This window comes from Doryrhamphus excisus, linkage group LG21, assembly GCF_037039965.1.
Source record: "Doryrhamphus excisus strain RoL-2023G ecotype Guam linkage group LG21, RoL_Dexc_Guam_v1.1, whole genome shotgun sequence".
Lineage (NCBI taxonomy): Eukaryota > Metazoa > Chordata > Actinopteri > Syngnathiformes > Syngnathidae > Doryrhamphus > Doryrhamphus excisus.
In genome coordinates, this window is record NC_136377.1 from 7,075,405 (window position 1) to 7,097,295 (window position 21,891).

The 21,891-nt window shown below is 38.9% G+C and overlaps 1 protein-coding gene across 3 annotated transcripts in view; it reads right to left on the reverse strand.

Annotated features, from left to right (window-relative positions):
- Positions 1-5,633, reverse strand: part of dscama (Down syndrome cell adhesion molecule a) — a 90,658-nt gene extending 85,025 nt beyond the window's left edge. For 2 of the 3 annotated variants that reach the window (XM_058087998.2, XM_058087997.2), the window contains exon 1: positions 4,707-5,611. In XM_058087998.2, the coding sequence (XP_057943981.2) occupies positions 4,707-4,749 (43 nt within the window). In that variant the 5' untranslated portion in view covers positions 4,750-5,611. Of the gene's footprint in view, positions 1-4,706 lie in introns of all 3 variants that reach the window. The other variant, XM_078787632.1, reaches the window with a different exon arrangement.
- Between the last annotated feature and the right edge of the window lie 16,258 nt (positions 5,634-21,891).

The following is a 21,891-nucleotide window of genomic DNA, read 5'->3' on the forward strand; positions in this document are numbered from 1 at the left end:
TCTTAGGTCAATCAGGACAGTGTGACAAAACATTCCCTTCCCAGTGGCCTACATCGTGTTGACTGGTGTGTTGACGTTAATGGGTGACTGAGGAGCGGCCTTGTTGCTGTGACTCTGTCAGCTCGTCCTAACTGTATGTAACGTGACAGATGCACCAAAAGACACTGCACAGACCTCGTTTTCCACTGGCACTGATGTGACCTCTATGGAACGCCGTTTTGTCTGAAGATAGTTGGGTTAAAACAGCGCCACCATGACAAACTTGGACCGCATTAAAGGACGGAATTCTTCGGAATTCGGAATATTTGACGTTATTTGTGTCTGGATTGTTTTTACCGACAATGTCAGAGTAATTACAAATGTGTTTTTTGTGGTTGCATCTTCCTGTGACTTCTTCAGGGTTAAACGGTGATCAATCATGTTTTGATGTGACAAATTTTAAGTAAGTTTGATCGAGTGTAGATTTACCACAGTTTCTGCTTGGAGCTTTGAAGTCTGATTATAAAAAGCTCATCAAATCTCACTCATTGGAGCTCAGTAGTAACACTGGGACCACCGAGTGTCGGTAGGATTACAAGGTTTATAGTGTGTCCTATTGTAAATATCCCATGTTTCTTACACACAAGTGCAGACTATATGTATCAAATAAAATAAATAGGGCTGCATGGCGGTCGAGTGGTTAGCGCGCAGACCTCACAGCTAGTTCAATTCCACCCTCGAGTTTGCATGTTCTCCCCGTGCATGCGTGGGTTTTGTCCGGGTACTCCGGTTTCCTCCCACATTCCAAAAACATGCTAGGTTAATTGGCGACTCCAAATTGTCCATACGTATGAATGTGAGTGTGAATGGTTGTTTGTCGATATGTGCCCTGTGATTGGCTAGCCACCGGTCCAGGGTGTATCCCGCCTCTTGCTCCAGCACTCCCGTGACCTTCGTGAGGATAAGCGGTAGAAAATGAATGAATGAATGAATTAAATTAAATAAATTGGTGGGTGTGGCTTAGATTTGGTTGTGTTCATAGTCCGGAATTTATGGTAACTGATAAATCCATTGCATCTGCTCATTGATCATTTTACATTAAATTCATTTAATGAGTGTGTGAAGAGAGAAGGGGAGGGCTCTGGAGCTGAAGCTAGTCACTTTTATTGCAAATGCTGATCCGAAATCAGAGAACATTAATGTCCAGCTTGGAAGTTGTTTTTTGGGGGGGAAAGGGAGCTAGTCTTGTGTCAAAAAAAAAAAATAGACAATTTTTTTAGGCTTCTCATTTACTTGCAGTTTCCCCGTTGGCCCTAGATCATAACCCCCACAGTATGCCGTAAGCTTGGAATATGCAGGCTACAAATGTACAGTTTATACCCTGTTGGCAGCGCTTCAGATGATCACTCCTGTGTTTGTTATGTAACTCTAAGTGTTAATCTTGTACAAGTACGTCTCAAAATGTTGTTTCTCCGCCACAGTCCCTCCACTAACCTGAGCCGAAGCTCAAACAAGCCAGTAGAGGAGCATCACTGTATATTCACACAGCTTATTAGTGTCCAATTGAGCGTGTATCAGATTTCACCCCAAGGCCCTGCCGCGCAAAAACAACATGAAGCTATTTCCCCAATTTCATTGCTCATAACTGGAAAACGTCCCACCTACTTGATTTAACTCTTAATAGACACTTTCCAGCAGCGGTTTAGCACCACTAAATAAAACCCCCACAGCAGATTTGCAGCCAATCATACAGAGATGAGCTTGCAAATGTGAACTCAAACTGGCATCATCACAAAAAAAATGGAGATTTCGCAGTCGCTGTAACGTTTTGAAGGTCTTTTTTTCCATTAAGGTTCATTTTGGGTGTAATGATTTTTAAATGAAACATGCAAGTAATACTCCAATCAATAGAACTACAATATGAAATGACATATTACAGTTTACGAGGTTTCTTTGTAGTATTGCAGAGAAATGCTACAGTTTGAACTACATTTACATACAGGGATGCAACAGGACAGCATCCTCCAGGTTCAATATGTCCAGTCACATTGATTTGGGTCCCGGTCATGACTGACCCGGGACTTTACTCAGACTTTAGTCTGATGACTTGAAAATATTTGAGATTTTGAGTCTGTTATGAATCGTTATTATCAAATTTCCAGCAGGACAACATTGGTGCCTCAATGAACGGGATCGAATGCGATAGATTGTGACATTAGCCTTGTTTGTAGCTCTGAATGAATGCATGGGTGTTGTATTTTAATGCATCTTTTACTCAAATGTATTTTTTATTTATTTTTTCTTCACTGTAAAATGTCTTTGAGTACTCTGAAAAGTGCTATACAAATAAAATGTATTATTATTATTATTAGGCTGCACGGTGGGCGAGTGGTTAGCGTGCAGACCTCACAGATAGGAGACCAGGGTTCAATTCCACCGTCGGCCATCTCTGTGGGGAGTTTGCATGTTCTCCCCGTGCATGCGTGGGTTTTCTCCAGGTACTCCGGTTTCCTCCCACATTCCAAAAACATGCTAGGTTAATTGGCGACTCCAAATTGTCCATAGGTATGAATGTGAGTGTGAATGGTTGTTTGTCTATATGTGCCCTCTGATTGGCTGGTGACCAGTCCAGGGTGTACCCCGCCTCTCGCCCAAAAACAGCTGGGACCCTCGTGAGGAAAAGCGGTAAATGCTAAATAGTACTTGTGACTTGTAAGGACTTAAACTTGACTTTGAATCAGACTAAACCAGACTTGACTTGGACTTGCAGGTTTTTACTTGAGACCTGACTCGAGACTTTGAGACGCATCTGCACTTAACCAAAAGCTCTGTCCTACAAAGTGTGGTTCTGAATACGTGTACCATTACGACCCTATGTAATGTACTATAAATGACCATTTCATGTCTACCATACAAAACGGCAATGCAAATGCCCCATCCTGCATAAAATAAAAGTGATGTTACCATTTCGTGTTTTTTCTTCAAACATAATAAAATGTCTCCCATTTCAGGAAGCATTCCCATGGTCACCGGAACACAATACAATGTTGCCCAAAAGCCACACTGCAGCAGCACTCATTAAAGCAGCTCTCCATAGAGACAACCTCTGCAGCCTGCACGAGATCACTGCCTGAATCGCCTTTCTTTTCCCCGTCCACAAACAAGCACAGAAGACGATAATAAGATGAGTTTTAACGGAAGTTGCAAATTCAGACTGCTGAGGAAAAAGAAAATGATACGAATGTCTAATATCAACAATGGTGGCCCTTTTTTTTATTCAGCCTGCCTTCAGCTAAGCTAAGCTTGACAAAGAAGGCAAAACACGGGACTACCATAATGCCAGCATCCGCTGCAGAAAGCATCATTCTGATCAACGACTCAAGCTAGAAGATTGTTTCACAATGAAAAACGTTGCAGCATCCGTCGTGATTGAAGTGTTGCCGCTGCTGCCATTCAAAGTTTCCATGTAGACGCCTGTAGCAGCAGCCATTTTGCAACGCTCGTGCGTAGACCAGAGACTAAAACAACACAAATCCATGATGGTCAGACATCAGACGGTGCAGTGTGGACTATTTCTGTTAGGAATGGCCTTGCCTGCAGTTAAAACCAAGCCATGGGAGCAACACAGCCTTTTATATAAGAATAACTATTTAGTTCCAGTATGTCTTCAAAATGGTTTTCCTCCATCGCCATTCAGCCTGGCTTGTTTGTTCTTAGCATGCAAAAACACATTCTAAGTGCCTTGGTTTTATTTTAAAGCGGACATCCCACTGCACCCCCAACCCCAGAACCCCTTGTCCTCCTCGTTGCACCCCCTTCCTCACACACCCTTCATGTATTCGCCATTAAAAAAAAAAAATCAATCATTCGCCCCCGGCCACTGAAAACATAATCACTGGTTATCAATCCCATTTCATTGACAGGATTCACTTTTGTCAAATACATTTTTTTGTGCACGGTGCACTTAGATAAGAACGATAAGGGCTTGTCTTGTATTTTTTTTCCCTCCCAATCCAAAATGTCTGTGCTTCTAACATGGCGGGTGCAATGCAAGAGGAAAAAAGCCTAGCCAACCTATAATCCTTTTTCTCGAAGACATCCAAACAAATGGCTATAACGCGTGCACGTCAATTCACTTTACCATACAATTACATGGAATGCATATGGATTTTTTTTTATGACATACATCTTAGTTAGTATTTCTGTGTGGGGAAACTTAACAGTTAGCTTTGAAACAAATAAGTTTCAACTGTCAGCTCACGTGAACAATAATAAATCATCACAATCGTATGATACTCAATGCTGGCTACATGTATAGACATAGGCAAGGCCCGGTGCAGTTTTATTGAATGCATCATTTCTCAGAAACCAATTAATTGAACTTTCTTAAGGCCTAGAATGTACTAAAATGTCATTGCAGGAGGGGAGGGGGCAAAAAAAATCAATATAAACACATTAAAATGTATAGCTCATATGTTGCAATGCATCCATTGCTCTACATTAAAAGCTCTCTTTTCTGCATGGTAACTCTCTTTTCAGTGGATTTGACTGAAAGAACTGAAAGGTTCCCAGTGTATAAATGTGAAATGTTATACTTGAAGGTTAAGGGAGAATAAACCCTTTATGTTGTATCCTAAGGACACAGACTGTAAATAATCTATATTTGCATAAAAGGCAATGATAAAGTTGAAGTTAAGCATGCAAAAAATAAAAAAAAAAACACTTACCATTCAAGATGCACTGGGAAAAGATAAGAGCCAATATCCACATGCCCCGCTCCTTTCTATATCCAAGCTTAGGCTTTTTCTGCTTCTCTCCACGCACTCTTTCTTCTTCGATTCCTTTTTATTTCTTCAACAAGTCATTTGCAACCAAACAAGGTAGACGCATGAAGATCTGTGTCTCTCTTTCCCTCTCAAATCCTGAGGAGAAGATGAAGAGGAGGAGGTTCGGGGTCTTCTTCCTTCCTGCAGCTTGCTTGTGTGTTGCTGCAGCGGGAGGGCAGTGTGCGTTCTGGAGAAGATCCACAAGTATATTGCGTGGAAGTGCCAGCGGATGTGGACCCTCAGCGGGGGCCTCAGCAGCGCTGCCGTCCGCCCGTGTCGGACCTCCGCCCGGCCTTGAACATGAGGGAGCTCGGCTCTGTGCGCTCCGGTCCAGGTGAGAGGTTCCGCTGACGCAGACTGTGGAGGCTCATAGAAGAAAGTGGCTGATCCAGCAACCCATAAAAAAGAAAGAAAAACGTAAAAGGCTTTAAGATCCTATTTAAAAAAAAAAAAACAAGGAATCGCAATGGAAGGACTAAAACGCTGGATGATGGGGCAAAATATGCGTAAAAGTGCGCACGGCGATGATTGTTAGCTGAGCTGGGAAGTCATTCCGTCTTCTCCACCTCTCTCCATCCGGCGAGCAACAAGCACACGCATCTTCCCTCCACAGAAGCCCGCACACACAAACTGCGCACAACGAACCTGGCCTGCCTCACGCAAGTGCGGGATAAAGCAAACCATCGCCTTCCTCTCTGCGGCTGCTTCCTCCCATCGCCTTAAAGGTGCACGCAGGGGTGGGTGGGTGGGTGGAGGGAGCAGATGATCCTCACTGGATCCTCTTTTGTTTTATCACCACTAGGTGATCAAAGTGTCCCAGTGAAGAAAGAACACTAGTGGACATTAACATGAGGAGGACATCTTCTATGATTTGCTGCTTCTGCTGCTGCGTATACCAGGCTGGAGGATGGCTTTGAGGGAGAGGTGGAGGTGGAGGTGGAGGTGGAAGAAAGGAGGAGACGAGGCATCACCTGCCGGTCTGATGAACGAGCAAAATGATGAATTGTCTTAATTGGAAGCGATATCGAATCGTCGCTTTTAATGTCGTTTCTGGGGAAATTGGTGAGAGCCCGGGGTTATTTTGCCCAAATGTCACCCTGGCGTTTGATAATTGACCTTGACAAAGCAACAACACACGCACTTTAGCACCAGGGGGCATCAAATGGTGGTCTGCGTGTCAAGCACTTGGGAGGGATCATGGATAGTCAACATGAGAATTGTTTTTTTTACCAAATGTTTATAAAACAAAATGCATTAATACTTACCAGGGTTGTGTGGTAAGGTTCATGGCTCCTTGGTCATGTCAACACTGCCGGTTGTTCATAACTATAAAAAGAAGATAGCAATGTTTTTGAATACTTATTATAATTTTTTTTGATTAACTGACAAAGAATGTTGCCCTTCATTTGCCATTGAAATATACAAAAAATATAATATATAAAAGCTCTGATACTTTGTTGTAAAAGTCTTTTCACCCCGTGGTGAGTTCGGGAATATATTCTTCCATCTTAACAGTCAAATTAATTCATCATCAGCAGAGAATTAAAGGGGAATTATTGTGCTTTTTCTACATTTCTGACCTATAAATGAGGTTAAAATGTTGTATTCTCGTGTTAAACAATGCCAAAGTTTCCAATAATGAGGTTTGCGCATTTGGAAGTGAGTTTGGGATGGCTCAGAACACTCGGTTTCAAAAGGCGTGGTAAAGATGTTCCTTTGTGATGTCACAGAGGGGCACAAATCAAAGGAAATACAGCTGGAATGGGTACAGATTCTGCAAAATTGAAAAAGGTTTTCTGTGTGGGTTATTGTGTGTAGCAGGGGCATCACTATAGGTTCTGAAAACAAGGGGGGGCTTAGCCCCCTGGAGATGCACAGGATATGAATGAATGTAGTACACATTTAAAAAAAAAAAAAAAACAAATGACTGGGATGTAACTTTCCCACTGTTGGACAGATTTAGTAGAGATACTCAATTGTTTTAGGCCACCATTAAATTTACACAAGTACACACAATCTACACTGCTAAATTGGACAGTGATCAATTATATAGTAATTATTATTATATTATTAATTAGCCTATTATTATTACTATCATCATTATTCTTCTTCTAATTAGTATTAGCCTGCTTATTGGCTTGTTTATTAGCCTGCTTTTGCCCTATTATATAAAATTTGTCAGAGATATTTTTTGTAAAAAAAAAAAAAAATCAAGAAAAAATATCAAATTATTTAGGGGGGCTTAAGAACATTTTAGGCGGGCATCAGCCCCCCCCCCCCCCCCTCCCAAAATAATAGGCCTAATGACACAAGACAATCCAAAGGGCTGAAAAAGGAGCTTAATAGGTACCCTTTAAAATACCTTACTTGCAAAAATAAAAGCCTTTTCCTTTCTATGGAAGGACGGCAGTGACAAGCGCCTTTCAGCTCACGCACACCCTCACCTTTTCAGGATGAAGCAAGAACTACAAGTGCTTCCTGTATGACATTTCTGTGTGTTTTATTGTTTGATTGGCAATGATGATGCCACACTTGCATTAATCCAAAAAGAGGCAAACTCCTCACAGGTTTCTGCCCTGTATTTGAACAGGAAACGTGCTGATTCAGATATTTTTACTGAAGAAAATGTTACAAACTATTGAAATCATAAAGAAAATAGATAGAAACTAAATAGAAACTGAGTCTGAGTCCACTGAGTCCACGCCCATTTCATTTCCAGTGCTGTTTAGTCTTTGTATTTTGCTGTCTTGTTTAGTCTGACCATATGGTAAATCATTGTTCTCTGTGATCATCCTTGCACACTGTTTGGGTCTAAAGATTGGATTAAAATCATTGACTGTATGGTCATAAACAGCTCAAGCCTTACTTGTCTAATCCTTGCTTTAAACAGCATGAGATGTTGTGAGATTATGAGCAAATCACAGCTATGATCCTCCTCAAGCCCTTTTGTTGTTTAAAGTTTCACATTCAAGATGAAAGGCATTCTTGTGACCAAAAATCAGCAAAATATGTCACTGAAATGTATTTGGAAATTAAGGACCATCAGCATCTTTGACTGCTGTCCGGAAATATATTGATCGTCGGAATTTAATCAACATTCTGACATGTTTTGCTGAAGAAAAAGGAAATGGCGGGTCAACGCCGAGCACCTAGTAAATGCTTCTTCTACGCAGGCAGACAAAATGATCATAACATTTATTAAAATCTCCAGAACAAATTGAATAGTGAGAGTACAGTCGGTGTCAATGTCTACCAAATTCAAAGGTGACCCATTCAGTAATTGCCTAAAATGTCACACAAAATGCCCCCAGTTGCGTGACAGGAAGAGTCAAAGGGGGGTCACAAAATGTCCCATTCTTTCCCCGTTAAGTGTTGCGATATAATGAGATATGAGAAATTAGCGTCTGGAATAATGGGGTGCACCAATCTACATCCTAACCTTAGAATCCATAAGGAACATTTACTGCACGTGATTGGCCGAGTTAACACCATGAGTGTTTGAATGCATCTTCCGAATGCCTTATATTTGTATTATAGCGGAAAATGCTTAATTTAGGCAAACAATGTGTAACATTTGTTTCTTTTTTTTTATTAATAACCGGCCATATTCCACCATAAAATAACAATCAGGTTTTATGCCTGTATTGTTACTTTGTTAAGCATGTTACATTATAAACCAACTAACTTACCCATCCATTCATACATTTTCTATGCCCTTTATCCTCATGCTGGAGCGTATTCCAGCTGAGTTTGGGCAAGACGCCTCTTGTACACCCTGGACTGGCTGCTAGCCATTATCAAGTATTTGTATAACTTCATTGGAGTCACAGACCTGTTTTGTAAGGCTCCAGAAATCGGAGTAAAAAAAAACAAGCCATGAAGTCAACAAACTGCCTGCAGAGCTCAGAGACAGGATTATGACGAGACCGATTTGGATGAAGCCGAGAAAAAAATTCTACTGCACTTCATCTCACCAAGAGCTCAGAGGCCTCTATAATTCGTCTTAAATGGAAGATGGTTGGTACAACCGGAACTCAGTAGTCAGTCTTCTATTTCCACTCCGCTTCCTGTTATACAGTTCCCCTGTTCTATCATGTTCAATAAGTCATCCATTAATGAAGAAATATTATCCTGAACACAACACGTGTATCAATATACACATGCTATACAGCTACATACAGTAAGTGGAAGAACGTCAGCTTTAAGCTAACCCGAATTCAAAGCCATTCATTCATTTTCTACCGCCTATCCTCACGAGGGTCGCAAGGGGTGCTGGAGCCTATCCCAGCTGTCTTCGCGCGAGAGGCGGGATACACCCTGGACTGGTGGCCAGCCAATCACAGGGCACATATAGACAAACAACCATTCACACTCACATTCATACCTATGGACAATTTGGAGTCGCTAATTAACCTAGCATGTTTTTGGAATGTGGGAGGAAACCGGAGTACCCGGAGAAAACCCACACTTGCACGAACATAACATGCAAACTCCACACAGAGATGGTGGAACCAAGGGTGGAATTGAACCCGTGTCTCCTAGCTGTGAGGCCTGCGCGCTAACCACTCGGTTGCCGTGAAGCCCAGTACTAAAGTTATTTTTCATATTTAAAAAATGTAATAAAAATATGTCAACCAGTAGAAATCAAAATACACCCAAATTAATATTTTAAGTAATTTAAAAAATTATTATATATATATATATATATATATCATGTCAATGTTTTTTGTACATTTATTTTTTGGCAATATTCATTCATTCATTCATTCATGGACAATTTGGAGTCGCCAATTAACTTAGCATGTTTTTGGAATGTGGGAGGAAACCGGAGTACCCGGAGAAAACCCACGCATGCACATGGAGAACCTGCAAACTCCACACAGAGATGGCCGAAGGTGGAATTGAACCCCGGTCTCCTAGCTGTGAGGCCTGCATGCTAACCACTCAACCGCCGTGCAGCTGAGTTGGAGTATAAAAGAAATGTTATTTTAAAAGTCAACATTATGAGAGACTATGCATTCATTCTTTTTCTAAGCCCCTTAATTCTAATTAATCGGCGGGGGCATGGTGGAACCTATCCCAGCTCATTTGGGGGAAGAGGCAACCTTTCACACTCACATTCATACCTGTGAGGTCTGCTCAGTAACCACTTGCCCGCCGTGCAGCCATAAATTCAAAGCCACAAGCACCTAAATGAATAAACATTTCCTAAATCCTTCTAAGCTTTGTCATTAAGTGATATTGAGTGCAGAAATGAATTGAAATGATTTTACCACATCATACCATAAAATGTAAGAAAAATTGAAGGGTTTTAACACTCTCAAAATATCCGCGATTGAGATGACTTTTTGGAAACGGTATAGATTTATGGTGGACCATTTAGTGTGTAATGCGGTACAGTATATATACATATTAGAGCCTAAGAAGGAGGTGTTAGGAAACGATAGTATCACTCTAATTTAGCTTCACAGCAGCGATCCCCAGGGGTAGCGTTTACAGCTTTTAGTAACACAGTACTACAGTGCAAGTAAATTCATTATATTAAACAACCGGATAAATATACATCTGACGGTGCTTTAAAGATGACCAATTATGCTGACTTTTAAGTCCACCGATCACGAGAAATAAGGGAATTCTACCGTACTAGTCAGGCTGCTGAATAATTCAAACGTTATGAGGTAGAGTTGGAGGAATGGTAGACTTACGTACATCTGGAGACTCCCATTTTATTAGACCGTCTTTCAATGCCATAAATTCTGCAGGGAAAAAGGGACTACGTTTCTATTTAAGTTTAATGAGGCGGCATTGTCTGCAGGTTAAAAGGAAATAGAGAAAATGCCTTTTTAGCCGGCGATGGTTTAACCCGCTATGTTTTTCACTGAATATCATTTTATAAATTAAATGCGACAATCACTCGTTTATCATGATTAAAAGTAGTATTTTTTATTTATAAATGAACTATTTTCATAGTTAGACCATAGAAAACCTGTTTACAACCTTCTAAATATAGTTTTTTAACATTATTAGAGCCTTCTAGACATGAAATAACATCATCTTTACATTTTTATTACCCAATAATGATCTCAGGGAAGAACTAATTTGAAACACTTATATGCTAGGACTATGTTATAAAGCCAGAGCATTTCAGTATATGGAATCAAACTATGGAATGGATTGAGTAAGGACCTCAAACAATGCACAACGATGACCCAATTCAAGAAACAATACAAGCAGTTGATGTTTGCTAAATACAAGGATGAAGAGTCTTGAACCAGTCATGATGTGCTATATATATATATATCTCACTATATTGACACTTACTATGGTACACATTATGTCATTGTATGGTCATATCACTTCGCACTTTTGGTATGTGACAAAAATGAAATTTAATTTAATTTAATTTAATTTATATTTTTCATTATATTAAAAAATTATGTTAGAAAGGCAGGAAGTGAACAAATGTAACAGTTACTGATTGTAAAAGTACCAGATGGAGGGGTAGGATTTAATAAGCTTTGCTTCTTCCTACTCCTTTTGGACATGTGGAACTGTGAACTGATTATGTGATGCATTCAATTGTAATCTGATGCATGTTCAAATGAAATTAAACCATTACCATTACCATATTGTAAACAGAATAAGAATAAATAAGCCATTTAAGGCATAAATAAGAGTTGTGCTGGTCAGCTATATAGTGTTGCTATATAGGTGACCCTGGTGTTAGCTGACCAATGTTTTCACAGAATTTCACACGAAAGTCCAATTTTGCCACAGTTTTGTCCCATTTTGGCCTTGAGGGTTCTAAGGGTTATGGAAGCTGAGAAATGACTCAGGCCTGGTAGAATCCAGGCTAACGAGGCTGATAAACATCTTCCTTTGACTCATTCCTTTTCATAATGGCCTTGCTTGATAAGATAGCCGCCAACTGAGCGCACAAAGCAGAGTGCCTGGATGGCTCACCTTAAAGGATCTATACATTGATTCTGCTCATTGATTGAGGAATGCACTTCTGTCCGCTCCTGATTGAGTTGACAGCAGGGTCACCCAGTGATGTCACAGTAACATATGTATTTTCTCAACAATTGTACAACGGCAATACGTCTATGATCAAAGTAGATTTTCACTCACCGCAACAAACTGTGCTCTGTTCTCATTACAGCCACCTACAGGACTGGAGTGGAAGGGCATCTATCTGAAAGGAGATGAGATTCAGTAGTTTGTACATTCATTTGAATATCTAGGTCAGGGGTGGGCAAACTGCGGACCGGTCGCCACATGCGGCACACTAAGCGTTTGAGTCCGGCCCGCGAGTTGCTTTCTAAGTATATCAATTTTTAACATACAACCTCGTAACATGACTTGCAATTCGGATGTCTTATTTTGTAAAAAAAAAAAAAAACAACAACAACAAAACTGTAAAATTAAATTACATAGTTTGATGTGGTCTGATGTTTAAAGGGACATGATAACATACAGCTGATAGTATAACACTTTTACAGATAATATTAGATAAATAATTAAAGGGAAATAAGCTTAAAATAGTGTGTGTGTATGTCTGTGTTAAATATATGTTCTGGCCCCCCAGACAATTTTGTTAACTCAATGCAGCCCACGAGTCAAAATATTTTCCCACCCCTGATTTAGGCGTTACTTACGTTCTACTTCATTAAAAAAAATGACCTTTAATAGTCAGAATTTTAGGCAAATCAGATCATCATTGCCGGGAAACTCTTTTTTTTTCTCATTTTGAATACCGTACTACTAACTTAAAATGAATACTACCTTTGGTTGAGTGTACCTGCACTACTACTACAACAAAGTGTCCATAGGTATGGTTGTTTGTCTATTTGTGCCTGACGATTGGCTGGCGACCAGTCCCACCTCTCGTCTGAAGTCAGGTGGAATAAGCGGCATAGAAAATTGATGTTTTAATTGCGTTATTTCTGTTGCTTTGTCGCAACCCCTTCTCCAGCAGGTGGCACCCTTAGGCAGAGAAGTAGTAAACATATTTGATTCCCCTGGTCTGTTACTGTCCAATGGGGTGGCAGCGTTGCTTAGTAACCACAGCACATGAGTGACCTTATCTGCGCAGTCATAAAAATGCATGAAGTCCTTTTATTTCTTTCCGCTATTTCTTCCCCCTTGCCTTTCCTCTTCCCATACACACAATGCAGGTGATTCTTTCGCATGCATGTGTGTGAGTTTATTTGTGTGTGTTTGGTGCGGGTGAGGGGGGATGACCACGGTTAATAAAGGGCTACACATGACACTCGGGTGGGGGAGAGCATCATGTGACAGGAAAATCAGCAGTCACAAGCCACCCAGGCAAACAGCAGATGCTACAAATGTGACAGCAGCAGCCTCATCAATGACATGTATGTACACTATATGGTATTCCAACAACAACATAAAACAACATGAGTTGGGATTCTATTTCATAGATTCATGGATTATACCTCGCCTATGACCAAGGCTGTCATATTCCAACCCTGTGATCTACTTAAATCAGCAAATCTGTCTTGTTTACAGTGTTGTAATCTCGGTTTAATCTCCAAAACATATTTTTGGAATTGAGAGAGTATTATGTTCCACACAAATCAGATCTAGCTTTTGTGTAAACAGCTTATTAAAATGACGAAAATGGATCGTTTTTAAATTAAAACATAAAAAACCTGATCTGAATACAACAACAACAGTGCAATTCCAACACCGTATATGTATCTCCAACTCATAAACACATTTCTAGTCCTCTGCAGAATAACATTTCCTCATTCAGAGGACTGCGAGATGCATTCATGGACACTGTGAAAATGACAATCATATCTTCATGATTCACCTATGTAGTCTAAATAAATAGAAAGACAAAGAAAAACAATAATTGGAACTCCTACTGCGGAAGTACAAAGTGATGCATTTAAGTGTGCTCGGAAATCCCAGTCAACATTTACATTAGATAATGGGGCTGCACGGCGGACGAGTGGTTAGCGCGCATACCTCACAGCTAGGAGACCAATTCCCTCTGTGTGGAGTTTGCATGTTCTCCCCATGCATGCGTGGGTTTTCTCCGGGTACTCCGGTTTCCTCCCACATTCCAAAAACATGCTAGGTTAATTGGCGACTCCAAATTGTCCATAGGTATGAATGTGAAGACAGCTGGGATAGGCTCCAGCACCCTCCGCGACCCTCGTGAGGATAAGCGGTAGAAAATGAATGAATGAATTATTGTTTTGTGGTTGAATACGGCAACAAAATATATTAATATTAATAGTCCAAAAATTATGATACCATATCATGATATAGTAAAGGAAATATTAATAAATATCGTTCACTCTGTGGAGTTGTGGAATTGCCGTTTGTGACACGTATTTTCTTGCAGACCATTCATACTGTCTGTCAAACATTTGCAGCATTTCTTGAAATGAATTATTTATTTTTAGACTATTAGCCACTGGTTAATTGGCGACTCCAAATTGTCCATAGGTATGAATGTGAGTGTGAATGGTTGTTTGTCTATATGTGCCCTGTAATTGGCTGGCCACCAGTCCAGGGTGTACCCCGCCTCTCGCCCGAAGACAGCTGGGATAGGCTCCAGCACCCCCCGCGACCCTCGTGAGGATAAGCGGTAGAAAATGAATGAATTTCCTGAAAAATGAAAGTGAAAATAAGGGAAGTACCAAGCACACTTCCTGTCCCTGTAAATGTACCGTACGGGAAATTGGACGCCTCCCCTCGTTAAGCACCGTCACCCGACACAATATCACAGTGGCTTCCGTCAAAGGGTTGTTATTCCTACGGGGAGCGCAGATGTTAGCCTTGCCGTTGCTGATGTCGCCATCTTACCGTGCCGACATTTGCACAGCTGGCCTGTCAGTTGTCACCAAACGGGCGGGAATGCCACAGCCCGTTCTTGAACTGTTGACAGTTGGGGGCAGGTTGGCACAGATGGCAAGGAAGGGCAGGGAGGGGGGGTGAAGCGGGAGGGGTGTCAGGGGACTGGCACCGGGTGGCAGGTAGAGACCCGGGCTCCCATCTGGCCTCGGTGCTGGCGCTTGGCCTCGGGGCATCTTAAGTGTGCTTAACAGAAAGCCTGTCAGGAGCTAGAAGTCACCTTGTGCAAAACATTGCTGTTGCACTGCAATTAAGAAGGGCGAGGAGGGGGGGGGGGGGGGGAGCCCAAAGCACCAACATATCAGCTAATGGAAACAGACAGTGGGGGGGAGGGGGGATAATAGATGGGAAATACTATTCCCTCAAAGAACTGCTTGCTTTACTTTGATCCCTCATCATTTTCAATTCAGATGACGAAGCAATTACAAAATGCTGTGTGTCCTCAACAGCTTTGTGATGGACTCATCCTCATGAAGTCGCTATGTGACGTACAGGAAGCACTTTCTATTCCGAGTGACTATCCCAGGATATGGCTTCCAGTGTCCTTCAATGGGAAGGAGCCACCACATTTCCAACAGCTTATTTTTTTGCCATTTTACAGCCATTTAACAATTGTAATTATCTAATAAGGTGTCAAATATTACAATGTGACTGTTCTAACTATATTTCTCCAATTCATTCATATAAAACAAGCTAGGAAAATATTGGTGTACTGTATATCAGTGACAACATGTGTCATTAAGTAGACTTAATGACTTTTGGATTATTTTGAGTGTTTATATCAGTGGCGTCATTAGACCTATTTTAGGGGGGCTTCAGGTCCCCTGAAATGTAATTTGAGATTTATTTTATTTTTTATTTCTTTATTATTATTATTTTATTTTATTTTAATTATTTTTATTATATTTTTGTAGAAAAAAATCTGACAAATTTTATATAATAGGGCAAAGCATGCTAATAAGCAAGCCTATTTTAAAAAATGGCCTAAAATGTTGTTAAGCTCCCCTAAATAATTTGATATTTTTTATTGATTTTTTATACTTTATATTTGTATTTAATGCGGCAAAAGCAGGCTAATACTATCCTACTACTACTACTACCAGTGGTAGTAATAATCAGAAGAATAATAATGATGATAGTAATAATAATAGGCTAATTAATAATATAATAATGATTATTATATCATTGATCACTGTCCACTGGACAGAATGGTTGCAGAGCTTAAGCAGTGGTTTTGCAGTATAGATTGTGTGTACTTGTGTACATTTAACAGTGGCCTAAAACAATTGAGTATCTCTACTAAATCTGTCCAAAAGTAGGAAAGTTATATATCGGTTCTTGTTCCTTATTTGTTTGTTGGATTTTTTTTTAAATGTCTGCTACATTCATTCATATCCTGTGCATCTCCAGGGGGCTAAGTCCCCCCGTCCTCAGAACCGAGTATATATTATATCCCAGATTTCAAATGTTGAACACGGTTGAATACAGTTAATTATTGCAACAAAAAAAATGCATATTTAAGCAATTGCTATAGATTTTTAGCCTAAATTAAGCATTTCCCAGCACAAAAACGGCTAAATAAACTAAAGTAATAACATAAAGCACTCAAAAGACAATATGTAGTATTCTAAACTGGTCCCTGGGTGTCTGTAATATTACTGTAAAGACTGAAAGTACACTCTGAACCCCCTTGTGGTTGCCCTGTTCTCTAAATGAGAAATATCGTCATGTTTTAATCTCGTCACAAATTCTCGCGACACCCGTAGTAGTAGTGTGAGACATATTGATGAGAGGCGTGCAAATCTAATCTAATTATTCCAGTCAGTTGTATTGTAAATGTTGATCCAAAATCTGAGAACCTGAAACACAATATCTATTATTGGCCAGTTTTCATTCGCTGCTGGTCCGGGAATGTTACTGCAAAAAAAAAAACAAGGCATTTACTTCACTAAATTAGCTTTTTTTTTTCTTCAATTCAGGATGAAAATGGGAAGTGTAGATAGGAATGAAAATGTCTGTCGACGTCAGACCCAGTTGATGTGACCTGAACTGGCTGTCCAAGGCAGAAGGCCAGAAGAAAAGCTCTTTACGGATGGAGCATTCAGGTCATCTTTCCCCCCGCCTTCATTGCCCCCCCATAATCCTCCCCTGAAGCGTCGTCCCCTCCTCCTAGCCCTGACGTCACACACCCCTGCCCCCCCAACCCTGTATCCCACATATCACCAGGAAATGCCAACAGATGCCCAATGTCTAAGACAGGCATTATGTTCTTAGAGGATGTCCTGGTAATTCTGTTTTTTCTTTTCTTTTGCCAGCCTGCTGATTATCACTTAGCTGTCTCAGAGAGGAAGTGGAGCAGACCACGGACGGCCATGATGCTCAGTGGGTCACATGACAGAAATGTATTGTTAATAGAACACAGCTTGTGATGAGATAGACCCTTTTTTGAAAAAAAAAAAACTACAAACAAAAGATATTGTGATATTACAAGATATTATTTTGTGTGGCACAAATATATTTTAAATTGAAGGACATAGGATGAAAATCACTGAAACAGCGACATGTACAGAGTTCCTTGTTAGCATTTTTGCTATTGCGACAAATACGCTTTACATAGCAATTTTAAGCCAGATAGCAATATTGTCCTATCTTGTTTTATATGAATTCATAAACAAAACATATCAATGACAGTTTAATTGTAAGATTAAAGTATTAGAATTGTTAAATGGCTTTCAAACAAGCTTTAACTGCAAACAAATATCCTAAAGCTAGCTTATACGACACACCTCCATTTTGGAAAGCTAAATCCTGGAAGAGTCACATGACAGCCAATCCAAAACATTTCTCAGCTTGTTTATATGACTTATATTTCTATTTTTATTTAAATTGCATTAAAATGAGCTTTAATGGCAAAAAACAAGCTTTTGGAAATGACCTAGCTTTCCATTTTGGGGCAGCCATTGCGTGGGATAGTCACATGACCACCACTAGATGTTATCTATCTTGTTTTATATGAATTCATTGAATAAATATAGTAAGGACAATTGCATTGTAATATGTGACACAATATTAAAGCGTTAGAATGGTTAAATGGCTTTAAATTGAGCTTTATTGGCAAAAAAAAATGAGCTAGCTAGCTGAGCTGAGCTAGCTTACCTGACATACCGCCATTTTGGGGAAGCCATATCCAGGAGTCACATGACAACCACTCCAAAATGTTTTGTAGATTGTTTTATATTAAATGATTAAAGAAATATAGTAAGCATAGTTGAATGGTAATATTTGACATGTGATTAAATCATTGGCATTCTTAAATTGTTTTCAAAAAATTGCTTTTGGACATGAGCTAGCTTACCTGACACGCCGCCATTATGTGGAAGCCGTATTCATATGACAACTCCAAAATTTGTAGCTTGTTTTTTATGGATTCATTGAAGAAATATAGTAACAACAGTTGAATTGTAATATCTGATACCGTATTAGAGCATTAAAATTATTAAATGGCTTTAAAATGAAGTGTATAATATTGGCTTTTAGAAATAAGCTAGCTTACCTGACACGCTGCCATTTTGGGGTCATTTGTAATTATGGGATAGAAACAACACAATTTTAATGTTGATATAAGTGATAAGTATATTGCACCTACATGGGAGGCTAAATAGTTTAGCGTTGTATTTCCTAACATATTACTCATCAACAATTCCCAAGCAGAGGAGCAGGACTTCATTTGTTGTAAGAAAATGTGTCAATCATGAGGACTCTGGGACAAAGTGGTTTGTCAGACCCTGAGGGGGCCACAGTGACCTAAATACTAAATTGTCAACAGCAATTTTTACAAAAGAGAACACCAACAAACATTTATTTATTTATCATACAAAGCAAGGGGGCTGATACTGCACATTTTAGTAGTCAGATACCAAGGGCAAATATTGATACTAATACTGTTTACTGGATATTTTTCAAGAACATTGAATGAGTTTGTGGTTTTGCCTTTTCATTAGTTGATCATTATTATAAGCAGAATAAATACTAAAATTGTCCTTCATGGTGGGACAAATATATAAGAAACAGGGATGATAATGTTTGTTATTTTTGATGATTTGGTAATTAATTGAAAAATGTCCTTTCACTCATATGACGATAACTTCCTTGTCTTATCCATTTTGTTTTCTGCGTTTGTTTTGTATTCACAAGAAGACATAGATTAGAGATTAAAGAGGATTGTTCTTCTCTCCGTCTCATTAGCAGAGCTCAATCAGTGATAAATGCCGCCACCCTGTGGCCAAAGAGGGTATTGAAGAAGCACTGCGTGATGCTTTACTCCTAATATTTAGTTTTTACCATCATAAAATTACTGCTAATTTCCCACATTTTGCTGTTTTGTTTAGTTTTCTAGAATGTTTACAACGTACTGAGGCCCACAAAAAAAAACTAACTAATGCTTCCCAGCCAGAAGCATTACAATTGTTACAATTGCTTTAAAATGAGCGTTAATGGCAAAAAAGAAGCTAGCTGACCTGACGCGCCGCCATTTTGGGGTAGCCATATCCTGAAACGGTCACGTGACAGCCGCCCAAAAATGTTTTATAGCTTGTTTTATATAAAACCTTTGAAGAAATAGTGAGAAACAGTTGAATTGTAATATTTGACACGCTATTCAAGCATTATAATTCTTAATTAGATTTCAAATTAGCTTTAATAACCAAAAATAAGCTTTTGGAAAAGAGCTAGCTTACCTGACAGGCTTCCATTGTGGGCAAGCTATAACCTGGAACAGTTACATGACAACCACTCCAAAATGCTTTTTTAGCTTGTTTTATGTGAATTAATTGAAGAAATATAGTGAGAAACAGTTGAATTGTAATATTTGACACTCCATTCAAGCATTATAATTCTTAATTAGATTTCAAATTAGCTTTAATAACCAAAAATAAGTGTTTGGAAAAGAGCTAGCTTACCTGACACACTTCCATTGTGGGCAAGCCATAACCTGGAACTGTCACATGCTAACCACTCCAAAATGCTTTTTTTTAAGCTTGTTTTATGTGAATTAATTGAAGAAATATAGTGAGAAACAATTGAATGGTAATATTTGACACGATAGTCAAGCATTATAATTCTTAATTAGATTTTCCAATGAGCTTTAATAACCAGAAAAGAGCTAGCTTCCCTGACACGCTTCCATTGTGGGCAAGCCATAACCTGGAACTGTCACATGCTAACCACTCCAAAATGCTTTTTTTAGCTTGTTTTATGTGACTTAATTGAAGAAATATAGTGAGAAACAGTTGAATTGTAATATTTGACACTCCATTCAAGCATTATAATTCTTAATTAGATTTCAAATGAGCTTTAATAACCAAAAATAAGTGTTTAGAAAAGAGCTAGCTTACCTGACACACTTCCATTGTGGGCAAGCCATAACCTGGAACTGTCACATGCTAACCACTCCAAAATGCTTTTTAGCTTGTTTTATATGGATTATATATATAAGAAATATAGTAAGAACGGTTGTATTGTAGTATTTGACATAATATTAAAGTATTAGAATTGTTAAACAGCTTTAAAATCTGCATTAATATCCAAAAATAAGCTTTTGGAAATGAGCTAGCTTACTTTCCACACAGCCATTTTAAGAAGCCTGGAACTATCCTGTGATAAAATGTTTAAAATCTGGGGTTGACAAATTATTACAATTTTTAAATCAGATTAATCACAGTTCCATGAACCTGTAGCATTATTCCCATGCATTGTTTTTCTTCTGCATTCCTGCAGCTTTGATGTAAACGTAGCATCTTTCATTGGCCGTTGCATGCGGGTTTGACCCCGTGGGCCACCGTGGCTACTTGACCTACAAAAGCAGTCAGTGAGAAAGCTGATGTTCACGTGGAGATTCATGCTGATCTGAGATTGTACGACGCTTGACGCGTGACACGGAAAGAACAAAGTAGGATAAAAACGTACAGCGGCCCAGTAACAAGGACTCGCCGCACATTGGCTACACAACACCGTTGCATCACTTTAGCCTCCGAATGTCGCTAGATTGTATGTGTTTACATGTTTATTGGCCCTCGGCATATTGCTTATCATCAGTAACTCTCACAAGAATTGTTACACCCGCAAACGTAATAACTGCCCACAAACGTAATACAAATCTGCAGCTTCGAATGTAATAATCCCGCAAATGTAATACATTTCCCACAAACGTAATAAAATTTGTCTACTGCAAACGTAACACTGAATTTCCTGCAAATGTAATAACTATTACATTTGCAGGAAATGATTACATATGTGGGGAAGTGAAAATCTGCAAATGTAATAACTTCCCACAAATGTAATATGAGACAAAATAATGATTGTTGTTGTTTGTTCTTTCTTCTTTTAATGAGGGAGAAGGTGTAAATGTTATTTTGAGGATTTTAACAATATTTTTTTTTGTGGAAAAAATATTATTCAAAGAGTATCATTTGAATACATTAAAGGAATCTTTAATAAAAATATTATTATAATTATAATAATATTAAAAATATTATTCAAAGAGTATCATTTGAATACATTAAAGGAATATTTAATAATAATTTAATAATAATAATAATTTAATAATATATAATTTATTTTAAATTTAAAGTTGCAATTGTTTTAATAAAATTTTATTACTATTATTATTATTATATTTTATTATTTCTTTTGATTATTTCTTCCCCATATACACACAAAATCACACATACGATAATATACTGCAACTAAAACGCACATGTACGCCCACAAACAAAATTTAATAATTTCCTGCAAATGTAATAAGTATTACACTACTGAAGAAATTCAGTATCACGTTTGCAGTAGGCAAATTTTATTAAGTTTTAGGGAAATTTATTACATTTGCGGGATTATTACATTAAAAGTTGCAGATTTGTATTACGTTTATGGGCCGTTATTACGTTTGCGGGTGTAACAAGAATAATACATTGTCATTTAGTTTTCTTGTTAAATTGTATTTTTTGAACACCTCCGATGTACTGTAGGTATTTTGTACTCAAGCGTTAAAAAACAGCATAAGCATCATATTTATCCAAAGCGGTTGAAAATGATGCACCAAGGGTCCTCACGCTAAGCAGGCAGAAATTGAAATGAATCGCTAATTGACGCATCTGTTAACTCACTGAAGAGATGCCAGTGCGCTATCATGGGCCTTTTA